Genomic DNA, 20,909 nt, shown 5'->3' on the forward strand with positions numbered 1-20,909 from the left:
CTCCTCTTCTCCGTTTCTCCCTCAATCTTCAATGCTTTTGTGACCTCTGGAGCTTTGAGTTGCGCCAGTAATGGCGTCCCTCGCGCTTACGTCTTCCTGCAACTTGGGATTTCGCTCCCTTCCGAGCTGCAGATCTCGCTCTGCGAAGTCTCCATCGCTAAATCTCAAATCCACGACCAGATCCGATCTTCTCTCTAATCAAAATCGAGCTTCTTCGCGTTCGAATTCGTTGAATAAACCTTTCCTCGGTACCTTACCATCGAGTTTCTCTCTGAATCTTTCCAATTGTGCTCGCTCGCTCTCGAACCGGAAATTCACTGTTCGAGCTTCAGCTGCTTCTGCTGCTCCGGTAGCGCCTTCTTCTCAGCCATGGCAAGGTGCGGCTTTGAAGCCATTAATGGCTTCAATTGCGACAGGAGTTATACTGTGGTTTCTTCCTGTTCCATCCGGTGTGACGAAAAATGCTTGGCAATTGCTTGCTATCTTCCTTGCTACTATAGTGGGAATTATCACGCAACCCCTGCCTCTTGGCGCGGTTGCTTTGATGGGATTGGGAGCCTCTGTTCTCACTAAAACACTAACCTTCGCCGCTGCATTCTCCGCCTTCGGTGATCCGATCCCATGGCTTATTGCTCTTGCTTTCTTCTTTGCTCGAGGATTTATAAAGACTGGACTTGGTAATCGTATTGCTTACCAATTTGTGTCTCTGTTTGGTAGCTCGTCTTTAGGCTTAGGTTACAGCTTGGTATTCAGCGAGGCGCTCCTTGCACCCGCTATTCCCTCTGTGTCTGCTAGAGCGGGTGGAATTTTTCTCCCATTGGTTAAATCCCTTTGTGTCGCTTGCGGTAGTAATGCTGGCGATGGGACTGAAAAGAAGTTGGGGGCGTGGTTGATGCTTACTTGCTTCCAGACCTCAGTGATTTCGTCTTCAATGTTTCTCACTGCCATGGCGGCAAATCCATTGAGTGCAAATCTAACCTATAATACGATAAAGCAGACTATTGGGTGGACTGATTGGGCCAAGGCTGCAATTGTGCCTGGTTTGATTTCATTACTTGTTGTCCCGTTACTTCTGTATATAATTTATCCGCCAACGGTGAAGAGCAGCCCAGATGCACCGAAGCTAGCAAGGGAGAAATTAGAGAAGATGGGATCGATGACCAAAAATGAGATTATAATGGCAGCTACCCTAGTTTTGACGGTATAGTACTTTCACATACTTCTAATTCCATGTTCTTTACTTCATTATGAATGCTGAAATGCCGATTTCTTTATGTTCACGATTAACGTTCTTCTTCATTGACCTGGTATTGCCAGAGAGGTTTTATTAAATCAATTGATTCTATGATTCTTTAACTTGGACCCAATGTTATAAATCTTATCAAATTAAGGGGATATCTTGTTGAATGTAATTGATAATTTTACTTGTTAGTATTTTCAAATGTAGATGTCTGCTTATGCCTTGGCATGAGGCTCAAGAGGGTCTTTCGGTTCAGCATAAGAGGCTCAAGCCTCCAAGCATACGTCCAATGAATATTAACTAAAATGTGAATCTTAACTTTGTAATTCCTTTTTCTTTCTCTTGACTTCTATTTACAATTGTAGGTTAATCTTTCATATAACATTTGTTTTTCTCTTTTTGGCAAATTCTGTTCTCACATGTTTTGTTTAATGGGTTAACACAAGATTGCACCTAATGTGTTTCTTAGGTCCAACATCTTGCCTTAGCTCTAAGCCTTTCAAAGCACTTTTTTGTTAGTAAAGAAAGAAGTTCCACTAAAAGGGAAAGGAGATTACAATTCCAGTGAAGAGACTATAATCAAAACATTCATCGACCCAAAGCAACATAACCCAAAAACAAAAAACAGCCACCCATTTCCCAACTTGGACTCTTATAGCCAACAATCTGACTGAAGACCCCATTTGTTTATATCTTGGAATTCTGGATGACAAAGAACCCATTCTGCCACCATTGAGCAATTATGTGCCACCTTTCAAAGCATTGAGTGATGCTTTAGCTTAGAATCTTCAAAGTTGCATATCCACACACACACACAAACAAACAAGCAAAAAAAAAACTTGGAATTAGAGTTAGAAAGGTATTAATTGTTTATGCCTCAGGAGTTTGTTACACAAACATGGCAAGGACAAGGTACTGTACACAGAATTTACACTAAATACTGAAGTGTTTGACATGGGCAAGGACCCATTTGGAATGTAACATAGGAAGGTGCAGCATAAGCAGGTAAAGCCATAAAGGCCTAAATCCTGGGTTTCAATGAGACCTTGTGCACTGTTGGACCCATTATTCAGTGCAATGGTACAATGTACATTTGAGTTGTTATACTTGTGCAAATGATCATCTGTTTTTTGAGTTTTTTATGGAAAGTTTGCTTGGCACCTAGTTTAGTTCCTCTGTTTGTATTTTATTTCTGCCCTTGAATCTCATTGTTTCTGAAGGATCCACCAGACCCACAGTCTCAACACCATTGTAGCATTATGATAAAGCTCAGTTAATGCATGCATGCACAAAGCTTTAATTGGTAGCAGATGTTAATAACTCCCTGCTGATATGAGTTTCCTTATCTAGGTGGGGCTCTGGATATTTGGAAGCAAGTTGAATGTAGATGCTGTAACTGCTGCTATTCTTGGGTTGTCTGTCCTCCTCATAACTGGGGTTGTGACATGGAAGGAATGCTTAGCGGAAGCAGTTGCCTGGGACACCCTGACATGGTTTGCTGCACTTATTGCAATGGCAGGCTATCTCAACAAATATGGTCTCATAACCTGGTTTAGCCAGACAGTTGTCAAGGTAATTTTTTCTTTTCCATTCTAATAGGAATTAGCTATTTGCATGATCTTTATACCCTTGCCTTTCTAGTTGGCTGTTTTGATTGATAAATATGGAGCATCATACAATTAGGTCAGTGTTGTCTGAGCCAGCCTGTTCAGGACAGTCTTGACATGTTTACATTACCAACTAACCATAAAAAAACCAGGTCTGGGACAGACTGGGCTTGGCAATTTTATATAAAAGCTATTATATGTATACTTTTATCATCAAAACCTATTATGTGTATAGAGATTTGTTAGTGTGAGTAATATGGAGAGGAAAATGGTAGAGGCACAAGTATAGAAACAATAGAAATCTACTCAGCTAAAACATACATATGTACATGTAGTGTGTTTTTCCCCACAAAAGTTTGTTCTAGATGGCAGGTTAACCAGGTTGATCCATTTGATTGAAAGCTAGCTGGCTGGTCTGGGTTTTGTGATACTGCCTCAAGGTATAAGTGCCTGTTTGGGAGGGCTGAGGCACAACCACTTCTGGCTTTTCAAGGTGAGATCCACACATCTATAAGTTATGTTTGGTGAAAAATCCAGAGAGCCTAAAGTGGCTGTCCATCAGTCATTGTAAGGGCTGTCAGCATCAGCCTCTTGCAATAGATTATCCAGAGCCTTCAAAGCAGCTGAACCACCTTAGTGGAGTCTTTAGCTCAGCCCTCCCAAATGGGCCCAAGTGTTGAAGCTAGCTCAATATTAGAGTCTTAGACCTCAATGCCATGAAACTAGGCTCAACATTAGTCAAAGTTGACTTCTTTTATTATTTTTGGAAAGGGAATCTATATTTTCTATTATCATTTGATATAAATTGATGATTTGACTGCATTGCTTTCAACATAAATATATAAGAAGTAAATATCTTTTGAGGCACAATTTTTCTTTTTATTAAATGTGATGGTCAAATAATTTGTCTTTTCTTTATTTATGGTTGTCTTCCTATCTTTTTTTTCTTATTTTATATAGGTTTTCTACTTTTCTTGTTATAATTAATTTTTCTTCTTTCTTTTTTCTAAAGAATGAGGGTTCATGAGCCTTAAAACTCATGCATCCAGGGGTCAAGGTGCTTTCCTTAAAACTCAAAGAATCACACCAATGTTGACATGGTTAAAAACCTCAGCCTCTTTTACCATTTGTTTATTCTTTTTTTTTTTCATGAATTCAAATGTAATTCAATAAAAAGACTCTTGTTCTTTCTTCTTAATTATTTTATTTCCAGAGGATTGCAGAATAGAACTGAAACTGCATTCTGAAACTTTCTTTTGTAAGTATCCATTACACCATGTGGCATGTGCCTATCATGGTGTCTCTTGTGAGAAATAAATCTATCATTTGGTTGGAAACTTGAAAAATAAATTGATTGTTTGATTTGTTTCTTGGGGAAGTGTTATAGAACAGTGGACTATATGGTGTCAAATAAATGCATCTCTCCTGGAAGAGGTTCAGGATATGTTGGTTTTAGTTTCGACCAGATATTGGTCCAACCGATGCGGTCCAATGAGTCCATTACAGATGGACCAGGTCCAGTCCAATCTAATAAGTACTTTGGACCATTAAGTCTGTAATGGTCCAGTTCAATGTCTTCTTGGACTGTCCAATCAGATGTGATTCAGACAAATAACAAATAGTAGAATAATTTAGATTATAGTAAAAGAAATAGAGAAGAAGTAAGAATGGAGAAGAAAGGAGAAAGGAGGAGGAATTCGATAATCTCCTCTTTCCCCCACTCTAATCTTTTTATTAATCTTACTTAAGTTACATAATTTACAAATCTGCCCTTAAGTGGGCGTCCAACTCATCAACATACTTAGTAAACATAAACAAGAATTAAAGGCCCATAAAGAAAAAGGCCCATTAAGAACAACTAACAAGAAAGAACTAAAAAATAAGACACTAATGGGCTAGGGCCCATTCGGCTTAGTCTCTCTACAATCCCCCTCAAGTTAAGCATAGATATCAATCATGCCCAACTTGCTTATAAAGTGAACCGGCTTTCCTTTAGGAACACCTTTTGTCAAACATCAACCAACTGTTCTTCAGAAGCAAACTAGTAACCAAAACCGAATTGAACCGGTAGTACCGGTTTTTGGAAAACCGGTAACCGAAACCGAACCAAAACCTATCGGTTAACCAGTTGACCAGTTTGGTTTGTTGTTTTTTCGTTTTTTTTTAATTTTTACAATATATATTATAAAAATATAGATAAAAATATAATAAAAAATTATAAATATATATAAAATATTGTATTTTAAATAATAAATAATATATCATATCTTATAAATATATATTTATATATAATGCAAATTTATTAATTTATAATATATAAAAAATACAGAAAATATATATAATACAGTGTTTTAAAAGTGCAAGGCGTAAAAAAAGTGCAAGGGCCAATTTGTGCCTGAGGCGCAAGGCGCAAGGCGAGGCACGTGCCTTTTTAAGAAAGGCACAAAATTACAAAAAAGAATAAAAAAAGTCAAAATTCACAAAAAATGCAAAGAATTCAAAAAATATTAAACATAATGTTAATAAAAAATATAAACTTAAATTTTAAAATAAATGATTTAAAAAACTTATTATCTAAAATTAAAATACATAAACATAACATGTAAAGTGTATTCAAATGAAAATTTAAAAATAAAAGAAAACATATAAAGCATTTTCAAGCATGTAAAACCCACAATCTCTTTTTTACCTTATTGCATTAATTAATGTGATGTAAAACATATTGCATTCTTGATTCTATGAGTCGCCTTTGTGCCATGCCCCTCGAGGCATGCCCGAACAAGTCTATGTTAGGGTTTGAAATTCTTATTTCTCAGATAAAAAATAATGATTTTATAACTTTCATTGCCTTTTAAGAAGATATTTTATTGCAATGAATGAATGAACAACATTAGCAAATAGGGGGCTTCTCCCAGCCGTTAGACTTAAAAAAAAAGCTTTTGAAAGGGGTGTGCCTAGGACCTGGGCGAGGCGCATACTTCAAAATGCGCCTCGCCTGTGCGCCTAGGCGCGCCTTTTAAATCATTGATATAATATACATAAATAAATATAAAATATATAGAAATATATGTATACTGGTCGGTTTGGTTAACCATCGGTTTTCTGTATTGGTTAACTGAAACCGAATCGGTACCTTTGGTTTTTTCAAAACACCGAACCGAAACCGAACCGATCGGTTCGGTTAATCAATTTTTCGGTTTTTTTTTGCTCACCCCTACAAATGGTAGACAAACTTCTCCTGAAGCAACTCTCTCTTGTATAAAGTGCCTGTCAATTTCTATGTGCTTAGTTCTATCATGTTGAATAGGACTATGTGCAATGTTGATGGCGGCCTGGTTATCACAATATAACATCATTGGCTTCTCACAGTCTATACCTAGTTCTTCTAAAAGTGATCTCAACCACAAAAGTTCTGAAACTCCATGTGCCATTGCCCTGTACTCTGCTTCAGCTGAGGATCTAGCCAGCCACTACAAACTGTTTCTTACTTCTCAATGATACAATGTTCCCTGCTACCATAGCATAGTAACCTGAAGTGGACCTCCTATCATCAATGCATCTAGCCTAGTCAGCATCAGTGTATGCTTCTAGTTTCATGTGTCCATGCTTAGCAAACAAGACACCTTTCCCTGGAGTCCCTTTTAGATAGCAAGAACCCTCTCAGCAACTTCTAAATGTGTATCTCTAGGAGAATGCATGAACTGGCTAATTACACTAACTGCATAGGAAATATCTAATCGAGTCATGCAAAGGTATAGTAACTTCCCAACCAGTCTCTGGAACACTCCCCTATCAATCAACAGTTCACCATTAGTAGCTGATAACTTATGATTTAGGTCTATAGGAGTAGAAGATGGTCGAGCACCTAGTTTGCCAATCTCTGCAAGGAGATCAAGAACATAGTTCCATTGAGAAATGAAGATACCATCCTTAGATCTGTCAACTTCAATTCAAAAGAAATATCTAAGTTCTCCCAAGTCTTTAATTTCAAACTCAGTGTTAAGAAAGCTTTTGAGACGAGCAACTTCCTGAGTATCATTACCCGTAACCACAATATCATCAACATAGACAATCAGAAGGGTCACTAAGGAATCTCTCCTCTTAATAAATAAGGTGTGATCCAACTGAGTCTTTGTGTACCCAAAAGTAACAAGAGCAGCCTGGAATCTGTCAAACCAGGCTCTAGGAGATTGCTTAAGGCCATAAAGGGACTTCTTCAGTTTATAGACCTTCCCTTGCATCTCCTTCAGATATACCCCTGGAGATAAAGACATATAGACCTCTTCATGTAGGTTCCCATTCAAGAAAGCATTTTTTTACATCGAACTGATGAAGTGACCAATCAAAAGTAGTAGCTAAAGATATCAAAACTTGAATTGAAGTCATTTTGGCCACTGGGGCAAAAGTTTCCAAATAGTCAATACCATACATCTGAGTGTATCCTTTAGCAACCAGATGGGCCTTAAATCTCTCAATAGTGCCATCTGAATGATACTTAATAGTGAACACCCATTTACAGCCAACTGGTTCCTTTTTCTCAAGCAAATCCACAATTTCCCAAGTATTGTTCTTATGCAAAGCCTCTAATTCAGTCATCATAGCATCCCTCCATTCTGTTTTGGATAAGGCCTCTGGGATAGATCTGGGAGTCACATGTGTGGAAGTAGAGGCAAGGAAGGAATAGTAGGAAGGGGAAAGAAGGCTGTTTAATAGGTGTTTGGAAATACAATGAGCTGTACAATTCTGCTTGCCTTTGCGGAGAGCAATAGGGAGATCAAGGTCAGGGAAGGTATCCGAAGTGGTAGAAGAGGGTTGACCTGTTACCTCAGTAGTGACAGGAGGTGCAAGAGGCTCATCTGAAGGTGTGGAAACAACTTGCATGTCTCTGATTCTTTGTCTCTAGTACCACCTTTGGATAATAGGATGGGAAGAAAATGTGGGAGGAATGAGTAGGAGGAGGGGAAGTAGGAACATGAGAAGAAGAGCCAATAGAGGACTTGATTGGAGGAGACTCAATAGAAGATTCAATGGGATTTGGAAGAGGGATAGACGATGACAATGCAAACAACTCCTTTGAATGCTCCCCCTCAGGAGAAGTACCAAAGAAAGGAACATACTTTGCAAATGTGACATCTTTGGAAACAAAGCGAGTGCCACGGACCGGATCAAAACAGCAATACACCTTTTGTGTGGAGGCATGTCCCAAGAAGACACACTTGTGTGCTTTAGGCTCAAACTTATGTCTTTGATGACTGTGAACATGAACATAGCAAGTGCACCCAAACACTCGGAGAGGAAGAGAGAAGAGACCCTCATTTGGAAATAGGAGGCTAAATGGAGTTTTAAACCCCAGAACCTGGGAAGGCATCTAGTTTATCAAGTATGTAGCTGTAAGGACAGCATCCCCCCAAAACTTAATAGGAACATGAGAAGCAAAAAGGAGGCTCCTCGCAACCTCAACCACATGTTGGTTCCTCCTTTCCGCCACTCCATTTTGTTGTGGAGTGTAGGAACAAGAACTCTGATGAATAGCTCCCAAGGTATCAAAATAGGAGGAAAGGCTCTTCTCAAAATATTCCTTTGCATTATCAGATTGAAATATTTTGATCCAAGTGTTAAACTGGGTAAGAATAAGTTCATGAAATTTTTGTACAATATTTAACACTTTATCTGGGGATTTCATAAGGTAAATCCAGGAGTAACAAGAGAAATCATCAATGAAAATGATGAAATATTTGTAACCTCCCCATAGCAAATAAATGATATAGCCCCTACACATCAGAGTGCACAATATGGAAAGGAGAAATTGATCTTTTATTACTCACTGAAAAAAATTGTCTACAATGTTTTGCAAGTTCACATAACTCACAATGAAGACTCAATAGGAATATTCCCTTATACATTTCTAGAAACAAATGACTCAAAGCTGAAAAAGACAAATGACCAAATTTCAAATGACATATCATGACTCTATCAACTAACTCTGATGAAATAGACTCCAAGGCTACTCCACTAGGTGATCTAGGACTTTGATCAGGGACATCTAGCAAATATATCCTATTTGCCTCATGGCCACTCCCAATCGTCCTCTGAGATTTCAGGTCCTAAAAAACACAATAAGTAGGAAAGAAGGTTATGCTGCAATTCATTGATTTTGTTAAGCTACTAACAAATAAAAGGTTAGTGCTAAGTTTAGGAACATGAAGGATAGAGGATAACACAAGGGAATCAGAGGCTCTAATATCCCTCTTGCCAGAGATGGGAGCAAGAGACCCATCGACAAGAGAAATCTTCTCTCTACTAGAGAGGAGCTGATATGAATAAAAAAGGTTAGGTATGCTAGTCATATAGTCTGATGCACCAGAATCTATAATCCAAGGAATTCTACGATTACCTGAGGCCAAAGATTAAAGTATTGGTATCGAGTATTGTATCGGACAACTTGGATACGGATACGCTTTGGAAACGCATGGATACAGATGAAAAATATGGATACACTAGGGTACACATAAAAATTTCATAATACATTAAATATTAGATTTAAGGTCAAATAATCATAAATAATGTATAAATACATAGAAAATGTATATTTTAGTGGTGTATATGAAAAAAATATATTACAATTAATATAATATGATGCATAGATATCATACAATTTTATTGATAATGTATCAATCAAGAATCCAAAATGAAAAACATATTTTCCTATTATATTTTAATTATTATATCAATTATTTTCGGTTTTACTATTTTTACTTTATTACATTAACAAAAAATGTCAACCAAATATTAAATTCTCTATGTAAATTAAAATATCCATTAATAATTTATAAAATGTATAATCTCAACTTAAAATATATCCAATCTATTAAAATTTCTAAGATACATATCATATGCAAATTCACAATTTTTGACTTTTAAAATGATTATTCCTTTATTATATTTTGATTCCTATAATTTTCTAATTAAAAATCTTTTTTTGGTATAAATGTAGATTAGTAGATTTGATAGGTTCAATTTAAGATTATATTCTTAAATATTTTCTAAACAATTTCTTTATTTTCTAAATAATAAATATGATTTTATGTAATGTAAAATTGTAAATTAATATATATATATATCATGTTCAAATTTATAAATTTTAAGTATTAAAATAATTATTCTCCTATTAATATTATATTTTTATAAATTTTTTGAGATTCAAATAATATTTTGATAGAAATATGGATTTAAGATATTATTTATTTCTATAATTTTATAAAATGCTGATTTTAAATATTACATTTTTAATTTTTAGTTGAGTTAACTGTAATATGTATTATTTATTTGAATTGCATTTAAGTAATAAAGAAATAAAAGCTATATTCATTTACCATAAACACAAAAGTCAGAGTGGCGTGGTGGCTTGCAGGCGCGAATGTTAAGCTCTCTCATCTCTTGACGCGAGTTCGAATCCTTCCAACTTTCTTTTTTAGAAGAGTATGCACATTCACGTCTCGTGGGTAGCGTATCGTTCTGTATCGATATGTATCGGCTGATACAATGCGATACAAATCGATACACACCCGTGTCGGCCCGATACGCACGATTGGCAGGATACATCTCTAGTCGTAGTGTATCCTGTGCCAGACACTAACGATACCGATACGATACGCCCTGTATCAAACGTATTGTATCGATATTTCAATCCTTGCGTGAGGTTGTAGCATGATTTGCAGAAGCACAAATACTTGAATGGGCAAAAGCGGATGAAGAGGGGTTGCCTGAGGAGGAAGCTGCAACAGTAGTCTTCAAGTGAATAATCAACTTCCCATATTTCTCTAACTCTGCCTTCACTGCTGCCAATTGCTCAACAAAAAATTTTTCTTCACCTTCAGATGTTGTAGCAACATTTGCATACTTGGGCTTTCTAGACTGACCACCTTTCTTAAAATTGTTGTTTTGAAATCTCTTTGGAAGAAGATCAGGATGAAGTTTCAACAAGTATCCTTAGTATGTTTCAATTTCTTGCAATATTCAGATATCACCTCTTTCTTCTCATTTACCCCCTTTAGTTTTATTCCAGCATGCGCAAAATGTTCTAAAGGTGGTGGAGCCTGTAGTTATACATGTTGTCTGCTCTCTTCACTGCTCACCATAGAGTATGCCTGGGCAAGTGTTACATTCTTCTCCCCTTCACTGCTCTCTTCACTGCTCTCTTCACTCCTTGGCCAGAATATTCTGCCTCGTAATATCAAATTCAGGATTAAGTCCTGTAAGGAATTCAAACACCCTATTTCTTTCCACAAATTTCCTGAAAGTTTTTGCATCTTTGGTGCTTTCCCATACAACTGCTTCCATAACATCAATCTCCTACCATAGTGACTTCAACATCGATTAGTAGACAGCTACATTCTTCTCCCCCTGTTTCAAATTTTTCACATCATTCTTCAGTTTGTAGGCCCTTACAATATTCAGTTTTTGAGAGTATGTTTCTGTAACACTATCCCAAATCTCCTTGGCTGAAGCCATCCAAAGATAGTGTTGACTTATGTGGGGCTGCATAGAATTTACCAACCACCCAATAACTTTGTAGTTATCCTGCATCCGTTTCTCATATGCAGGGATCAGTCTCTTCCGGTTTCACTTTACGGCCCGTAAGAAACCCTTGTTTACCTCTACTGCAGACATGGATCTTTATAGATTGTGCCCAAGCTAAGTAGTTTGTCCTGTCAAGTTTGATTGTAGTCACCCCTATCAAAATGGAACCTATGGGACCAACCCCCAACACCAGGATCTAACTGAGGTCAGTCCAGTACTTAAAAATCCCAAAACTATGGTTTCACTATACCTGGCCTTCGGGGAGAAAGAGAGAAGTAGCCGCTCACAACCAGAGCTATCCAAACCACTTCCAACTATAACCGCCCACTTTTGGAGATAAAAAGGAACCCTCCAAGCCTTGAGCGCCACACCCAAATAGTCTCTTTAAACTGTAATTGGAAACTCTCTAGTTGGCTAGGGTTTTGGGTAAAAAATATGCAGCCCCACTTTCTTGGCAATCTATAGCCAGATTCTGACTCTCCAAACCCTCTACCAACTAGACAAACGAGTTCTTTGAATGATCAGCAATTTATCTCTCCATTCACCTTTTGATTAGAAAAAGTGTATGGGAAAAGAAAAGAAAAAAGGATAAAAGCGAAGGAAGACCTGCTCTGATACCAAGATGTGGTTCAGACCAATAAAAAATGGTAGAATAATTTAGATTATAGTAAAAGAAGTAGAGAAGAAGAAGAAGCCAGCAAGAAAAAGAAGAATGGAGAAGAAAGGAGAAAGAAGGAGTTCGATAATCTCCTCTTTTTACTAATCTTACTTAAGTTGCATAATTTACAAGTCTGCCCTTAAGTGGCCGTCCACCTCATCAGCATACTTAGAAAACATAAACAAGAATTAAAGGCCCATTAAGAACAAATAACAAGAAAGAGCTAAAAAAATAAGACACTAATGGGCTAGGGCCCATTTGGCCCAGTCTCTCTACACAATCTGTTCAAATTGGTTTTAATTCAGATTGAGTCCAACCCAAACCCGGTCCATTGACACGCCTACTCTTATCTTCTGTCAATGGACCAGATATCAGTTCAACCTGATCCAGTCCAATATAAATCCATTACAGATGGAGCAGGTCCAGTCCAATCCAATAAATACTTTTGAACCTTGAAGTCTGGACTGGTCCAATTCCATATGTCTTATTGGTGTTCAATATGTCTTATTGGACTTTCCAACCCATTCAAATTGATTTTGATTCAAATGAGGTCCGACCCCCTGGACACCCCTACTGATGCCTCTAAAATCAAGGGCACCTCAATATATTTTTGTCCAAGGTATCAGACATCTACTTGACATTATGAATTAAAGGGAATGAAAAATGCATGTCTACTGTAGGATATAAATTTGTTGTCCATTGGTGAATTGCAATCTTTTTGAACTTTTCCTTTTGGGTGATTCAGTAAGTCATCATCATCCGTTCATCCACACTGAGTGTAAGTTCATGTACAGAAACTGTGCATTGGAATTTTAGTCCTGGCAAATAGTTTATGTGTATTTCAAATATTTTGCTAAGTTATTTAGTTTTGGTAGTTTTCAAATAATACTATTTTATAGGATGAAGGGAAAATGAGATTGAGAGTCAATTGCATGATATGTAATTAGTGATGTCAGAGTTGGATCTAATTGGATGGTGGGACCATTTGGACCAGGTACCTACAGCTAAAACAGTTTTTTAGTTGCCCGGTTTTTTGGAATCTGGATCTGCTGGAAAGAAGAAGACCTTTAAAACTTTCTAGTACACCAGAATGAACATGTCAGTCAATCTGTACTATTCTAAAACCAGCAATTGACATGTTTTAGTGATGCAGGACCCACCCAAATATGTGGTTAGGTCTTGTGAGTTGCACATAAGCAAGAAAATATTTAAGGTGCAAAGAGGTGGTTCCTCATAAGAAATTAAGAACCACAATTAAAGTGGCCCCAATCAAGGTTTTAAAACGCTAAAGGCAGAGGGGAGGCATAAGCCTCAAAGTATAAATATAATTTTTTATTTGTATGTATATAGACACAATTTATTTCATTTTGTAGCCAACTTATATATTTTCTTTTTATTACATACATGTTCTTTTTAATGTTATACCTTTTTTAAATTCTATTTTACATTTATAACCCTTTCTTACTAAATAAAAAAAATAGCTTTTCTTTTATAGAACCCCCCTTACACAACAAAGAAGGTGTTGGGGGCAGACTTGGTTGGGGGTCTTGGAGAAGAATCTCTATTCTGGAAAAAGAATAGATTGTTCATTGTAATTAGATTTTGGAAAAGGAATCTCTATTCTGACGCGTGCATTTAATAAGAGAGAAACAAATGACATTTTTTTGTTTAAAATAAGTATTGTGGCATTTTTTTAGTATAGATTGTTTATTTTATTTATTTTTTATAGTAAAATAAAAGCTTTGTTAAAATTAAATAAAAGGAGAATGCAATAGGAAGGTGATAAATCACCTGAGAGAAAGGAAACATCATAAAAACCCCTTCACACCCCCCCCCCCCAATAATAATCTACTTCCAAGCTCAAAAGCTTACTCCTCAACCACCTCCAAAGCTTCATCAGTAATGTTTTCATATCACTAGAAGTGCTCTCCATTCTTTTTTTATTCTCCCAAGCTAGAAAGACCTTCCTGGTGAACTCCTCTCCACCCAAGAAGAACAAACCCAACATCTTGCCAACTTGGACCTCCCTGTCAACCAATTTTTCCATACCAAACCTTTCCTCCACCATGTTAGCATTGACAGACATTGTTGAAGCATCTTCTCCTATCTTCATTGTACCTTCTTCAACTTCAATGCCACCCCCATTGTCCTTGGCCGAACCTGACTCCACCACTTCATTCTCAGGGGCAGAACTGGGGTTTATTGTTGGGGGGAGGGACTAGTAAACATGGATAGGGGGGTCAAAATTTAAGTTGGATTTAAATGAGTGCTATGGGGATTTTCCAGGCATGGGTGGGGGCATGTCTCCCCTCAACCACCCCTGGCTCTGCCCCTGTTCGTTCTCTTTGATATCACACATAGCCGACTTACTAGACAAACTGCAATTCAACATCTGCCATTCCACCAAGTTCTCCTCCCCAAATCCCAACTTAGGCTTATCCACTGCTTTTGAACTTTTTCTTCTATAGATTCTTTTAAATCTATTAGTAGGACCTGGCTCAACCAGACCATCTTCAAGGCATGAGAAAATCTTTGTCATGTGAACCAAATATGATCTGCTTGAAACTCTAAAGTCTTAACGTCCTACTCAGTTCGGCAATATTGATGGCAATCCTTCCCACAACCACTTCAGAACACTGTTCACCAAAAACTTCATCCCCAAGCTCCCCCGGAGAAGAATCCCCAATCCTAGAGTCTGAAGATTCCAAACCAGATTACCAGACCATACCTCAGGAATGGGCTCCACTCTGATACCAAGGCCAGCTTGATTGTTCTGATCCAAATCTTCAGCAGCCATCGCACCTGGGTGCAGGCCTAACTTGCACTTCGCTTCCTCCCCATTTGTGCCATGACAATCTTCCTGTTGGTAACACCACAGCTGCATGTAGAGGACTGATCATAAAGAAACCCTGGATCAGGACAGAGAGAGCTTGATTCCTGCCCCAGAATCACTTTGTTGGACTTTCTACAACTTTCTCTTGTATGCATTTCACCTTTGATCTCAGGAATCAAGAGATTAGGAAACTAATTGCAATTGTCGCCATTGAAACTCATCAACACCTCACACTTCAATTTCGTCTTCTCTTGCTCAGTTCCCACGTGCCTCATAACCACCCAAACCCAATTGACCTTCTCCTTTAAGAATTCCACCTCTCACACTCAACACCACCTTCTCCCTCCATTCGACCTTTTTTCACTGAACACTTTCTTTTTACTAACCATTAAACAACTCCCTCTCCTCCTAATCAAGCCATTTGTCCTCTTCAAAGAGAAGTGGTTCCCTCTCAAATTACTTACACCACTAGGCACCAAGAGAGCCACTTTAAATTCTCTCGGCAACTCCTCATTACCCATACCCTCATAACACCTACCCTTCACATGCTTTCTATCATCCCCCAAAGTTATGCTTCTACCCCCCTGACCCTTTGACTTCCTTGTCTCCTACCTCCGTCCAACTCTTCTTCTTTTCACAACTCTTTTGACATCTTCAATCTCCTCTTTGCCCTAAGGTCCTCCCTCAACAAAAATTCTCAGCTTATAGTTCTCCCCTTCAAAGAAAAGATCCATTGAGCTTGGAACAGAAGAGATATTCTCCACCTCCACCAATATTCTTGCGATATCCAATTTCTCCCATCCCCTGTTTTTCTCATCAGAATGGAGGAACTTGCCGCAACATCTCTTTTTTTTTTTTTGATAAATGATTGAATTTTATTAAAAAAATCAATAAGATATTACAATACAGCCTTCCCAAAGAGGGGCACGAGCTGGTACCTCTCCACAATAGCAACAATGTACTACCTCAGACTAGTAACAAAAAGTTAACAAAGCTGCCCAGAAAAGCTGTTCCCTTGATACCCATTGTTTAGCTAACCCATCCGCTACGGTGTTAGCTGTTCTACCCACCCACTGAAAAATAACATTCATGTTCCTTGAGAACCATTTAGCTTTCCTCATAATACCCTGTAGCACCAGATCACTGAATCTGGATTTTTTAGCCAACCCACAACAACTTTGGAGTCTCCTTCAATAATCAAATTTTGAACTCCTAACTGATCCGCAACCTGAATGCCTTGTACTGTCGCTAGGAGCTCAGCTCTGATAGAGTCTCCTATACACACAGCCTGAGAACAAAGCTAATATGTTACTATCTTTGTCTCTCAGCATCCCACCAATCCCTGAAGGCCCCGGATTTCCTTGACTGCCACCATCAAAATTCAGCTTTGTCCAGTCTTCTGAAGGGGGTACCCATACAGCTGGTACCCTGTTCTTTCTGTTACTGCTACTAGCCACAGCCCTCCAGTTCCTCCACATGTCATCAAAAGAATATAATTTGAAGGAATCTGATGATCTCAGCCAGTGGATTGCCCTGGTCAAAATGCTATCCTTCATATTCTGCACATTTCTCTCCTTTTCTTGGAATATCCTCGCATTTCTTTCTTCCCAAATTGTCCACAGAGCAGCAGCTCTAATGCTCCTCCACATTGTTTTACCAGTTTTTGTGGGCCACACAAAGAAGGAAGAATCAAAGATCTGATCTATGGCTGTGGTCATATTCCATCTGCAACCGAACAAAGCAAAGATCCAACCCCAAATAGCAGCAGAAAAAGGGAAGGTTAAAAGTAAGTGAGAGCAATCCTCACCATTAGCCCTGCATAGTACACACCAATTAGGAGACAAACACATAGAAGGCCTTCTTTTCTGCAGTAAGTTTGAAGTGTCGATTTTCCTATAGAAGACCTCCCAGAACATAATAATTTTAGGAGGTACAGGTTTAGACCAAATCTCCTCAGCTTGGAAGCCCACTTGTCCCGAGGTAGAGCAAAGGGACTTAAAAAAGGAAGCACATGTGAAGTAACCTTTTGGGTTTGGAGACCAAAGTCTCACATCAGAACTGGAAAGGTCCAGAAAAACACTTTCAAGCAGTGACAACAGGTCTGAAACATGAGAGAGTTCATGATCCCTCAAACCCCTACGAAATCCAAAGTCCCAACTCAAGGAAGATGGAGAATTAGATGTTGGAAGAAAATGAGAAATTGTTTTACCCTTGTAGCAAGAAATGGAATAGAGAGAAGGGAAACTGTCCTTAAGGGCAGAATTGCCCACCTGGATATCTTCCCAGAACAAAACAGAAGTACCAGAATTGAAGGTATGGAAACACCATGCATGAAGAGGAATCCCCACCACCCCTAGCCACATTAATCTCCCATGTCGCCAGAAACCACCAGCTTAACCTTAAATCAGCCTCCATGTTCTTCTCAATTTCCTACTCCAACACCCATTCTGCATCATCCCTTCTGTGGAACATGAACAAGAATATGCCCCTGATAAGCTTTCTAACTCTCAAAATCCTTTCCCTCCCCCATTCAAAAGAGGCCCAAGACTCCACCTTCTCAGCCTCCAGATCACATCCAACAAACCTTCCAACCAGACTTGCATTCAACACTTTCAACCTCTGCACCAGATTTCCTTCCTCAAGATACAAACCTTGGACCCTTGTTGTCGCTTCTTTGTGGACTCCATTATCAATGGCGTCATGGACCTAATTTAAACACTTCTTCTGTGTGAATCTTCATCATCGACCTTCTTCTACATCCTGGGAGCTGATGCTATTGGTGGATGGAGGTAGCAGAGAAAGGGGATCCCAGATCAGAGATCTGAGGAAAGCAGAGGCGGGAAGAACTCTTGTCTATGTGAAATTTGAAGCACCTTATTTTATTTATAAACAACTAAGTAATTAGTTTTCTTAAATTTTAAGTAGTATTATAACTAATTTATAATGTTTTTTCTTTTCTTTTTCAGCTTTGGTGCTTCTTATATAAGGCTTTCACCTCACCAATTTGAGGCACAATGCGGTGGGGCGTAAGCCTTTCAGAAACAGAGGCCATAGCCTCTTAGTAGAGGGGCAAGGCACCTGAGGCCAGGCGCTTTGGTTTCACCTCGCCTTGAGGCGTGCACCTCAATGCCTTGCCTCAGCGCCTTTTAAAACTATGGCCCCAATCCAACTTGCTTGAACCTTGGTTTTGATGCAATTAACCATGTAGTCTAGAGGTGGTCAGTTGGCATCTCTCCCTTTGAGGAGGCAAGAGGTTCAGACCTGCAGAAAGGCAGGCCCTTCACGTTGTGTATGCCAGTGGACCTTGCATGCATCTATGCTAATCTAACCCCACTAACTCACCAAACAGGTCTAGTGTACAGCATGTTGCCCACATGGAGCCAAAACTACATTACCGGACCAAAAATAAAATAAAATAAAATAAAGAGTTCAACTATGGTGCATTCACAAATATTGGCTGCACATTAAATCCTGATCTCAACCAATCACATTGAAGTCTGCTTATTTTTCATTGGTTCACACTCATAATGTACTTTTTTGATAGCTTATTCAGTGTAGTTTCACATTTAACAATGTGTACTTGCTATCACGTCTTTTGCTGCACCATGCAGCAAAAGGCACCATAGGTTTTGCTTAAAATAAAAGGAATTGCAGTGGTGACTCAATATGCTGTCTGTATCAATCTCAGTTAACAAAAATTATCAATCAAATGTTTTGAACAAGTGTCTTTGTGTGATGTAACATTTGTTTTTGAATGACAAAATGGAATATATTTTTGTTTTTTTATTTGTACTTATTTCATTAAACAGAAACTAAACCATTTGCTTTCTGACAGTTTGTAGGAGGACTTGGACTATCATGGCAACTTTCGTTTGGCATTCTGGTTCTTCTATACTTCTACTCACACTACTTCTTTGCTAGTGGTGCTGCCCACATTGGGGCTATGTTCACAGCCTTCTTATCTGTGGCAAGCGCCTTGGGCACACCACCATTCTTTGCGGCCATGGTGCTCTCATTCCTATCCAACCTCATGGGTGGCCTCACTCACTATGGAATTGGCTCTGCCCCAGTGTTCTATGGTGCCAACTATGTGCCACTGGCCACATGGTGGGGCTATGGCTTCCTCATCTCCATTGTTAACATAATCATCTGGCTCGGTGTTGGAGGCATCTGGTGGAAGTTCATTGGCTTGTGGTGAAGAGGCTGATATAGGATTTTCTGCATCTAAGTGCAGTGGTTTAGTGATTTTTGTTCTCTCAGGTACAATTGCCCCTCCCATTGCTTGCAAATCAAGGCCATTTATTTGAGTTTTTTTTTTAAATCTTCTAGAATTATTTTTTGGTGACGTTGATTGGGGAGACCTCATAAAAGATGTGGTGGTATACATAAAGAGGTCTAAACAATACACAGGCTACTTGTACGTGAATTTTTGACATAGGCAGGAGGAATGCCTGCCACTCGCGAGGATGAGATAGTGATTACATGGATGTTTAATCAACTTTTTCACCCCCTTCTTCCTGGAATGTGAAAGTTCTTATTGTATTTATTAGAACGTCACCACCATAAGCATGGAACAAAATATCTGGCTTGCTGCAGAGAACATTCACTAATTTTATGAGAGGAGATGCTACTGCTAGCAAGTAGGCATACTGGTTACAAGGACAGCAATCGAGGTTGCTTTGGTTAACGAGGCTCTAAAATGTCTACATGCCTCGGGCCCTTAGTTAACATAAAAGTAAAGCAATGTATTTTGTTTTAGGGGTGTCAATGTATTCGAAAATCCAATTTCGAATTCAAGATTCAATATAATCGAACTGAATTTGGATAATTCAAATATCTAACCGGTCGAATTCGGGTATCCTATTCATACCAAATAGCTAATTGGATTTGGATTCGAATATAACCTGATTCAATTCGATAAATGTCCGAATTCGATCAATTATTTAATTCTTATATATAATATATAAATTTTTAGATGTGTTATATAGTTTATATATATAATAATTAAATTATATAAATAATTTATATATTTATTAATTACTTAAAATAATTGATTAGCTGAATTCGAATCGAATATTCGAATATTTAATCGGATTTGAATTTGGATATTGCCTGATCTGATTCGAATTTGATCCGTTTATACCCCTATTTTGTTCTGTGGGCGTTTCGTGATAGGCGTTTCGTGATAGGCGTTTATTAAAACGCTGTCATTCCATTGCCAAATCAGTATTTTTTCATCATATTCATCTATATGCATTGATATTCACAAAAGTGAGATTTTTTATTTATGTGTGCTCTAATCATTGGGGGAAATTTCATTTTAATGCTTTCCCCAATGGTTAAGTGTTTATTCACAGTTCCGTTGATGTAGTGCCTAATGGCACCTAGTTGTCCATAAACGGTTTATCAAGAACTTTTTCTGTTTTAAAAACAAATCAATTACAAATGAAAGCTATACTAAACACATAAAAAATAACCAGAAATGGGGATTGGTACCATCGGGTCCAACTTCGGTAAGTTGGGTTGGGTTTAAAACCAATCCAAGATCCTGCTCAAGCTTAAATCTAGAAACTGATTGGACTTGTCCATATAAAACAGATGATCTCAGTACATTTTTAACAACTTCTCTTTCTAATTCATTGTATGTTCAGATTTCATGTTCCCATCTCCCTCGTCTTCCAAATACTTGACGTATCTCCTATTTCAATTTTCACTATTAACATGGAATTTTTTATTAATATAACACCGCATGCTAGAATTATGGCTAAAAGCCCATCTTAATTTGAAGTTGAATCAACTTGCTAGGAAAATGGAACCACAAAGCCAGCACATAAAAGCGTACAGGAGACTCACCCTGTGTTTCAGCCTCCAACTAAGGGATTTGTCATGGTCTGTTTGCCAATTTGATCTGCAAAAAAGTATTCCAACATGGAATGATTCAAAAATATTGCTATACTCACTAACCAATGGGCTTTTCTAATTCCTGCTTTT

The 20,909-nt window shown here is 38.1% G+C and overlaps 1 protein-coding gene across 1 annotated transcript; it reads left to right on the plus strand.

The window, feature by feature from the left end:
- DIT1 (dicarboxylate transporter 1) lies at nucleotides 1-19,424 on the plus strand. The gene is made up of 3 exons (XM_010258945.3): nucleotides 1-1,201; nucleotides 2,591-2,812; nucleotides 18,754-19,424. The coding sequence occupies exons 1-3, from the start codon at nucleotides 71-73 to the stop codon at nucleotides 19,114-19,116; spliced, it is 1,716 nt and encodes a 571-aa protein (XP_010257247.1). The 5' UTR covers nucleotides 1-70; the 3' UTR covers nucleotides 19,117-19,424.
- The last annotated feature ends 1,485 nt before the right edge of the window (nucleotides 19,425-20,909 follow it).

The sequence above is a fragment of the Nelumbo nucifera genome, chromosome 7, assembly GCF_055504915.1.
Source record: "Nelumbo nucifera cultivar China Antique chromosome 7, China Antique-T2T, whole genome shotgun sequence".
NCBI lineage: Eukaryota > Viridiplantae > Streptophyta > Magnoliopsida > Proteales > Nelumbonaceae > Nelumbo > Nelumbo nucifera.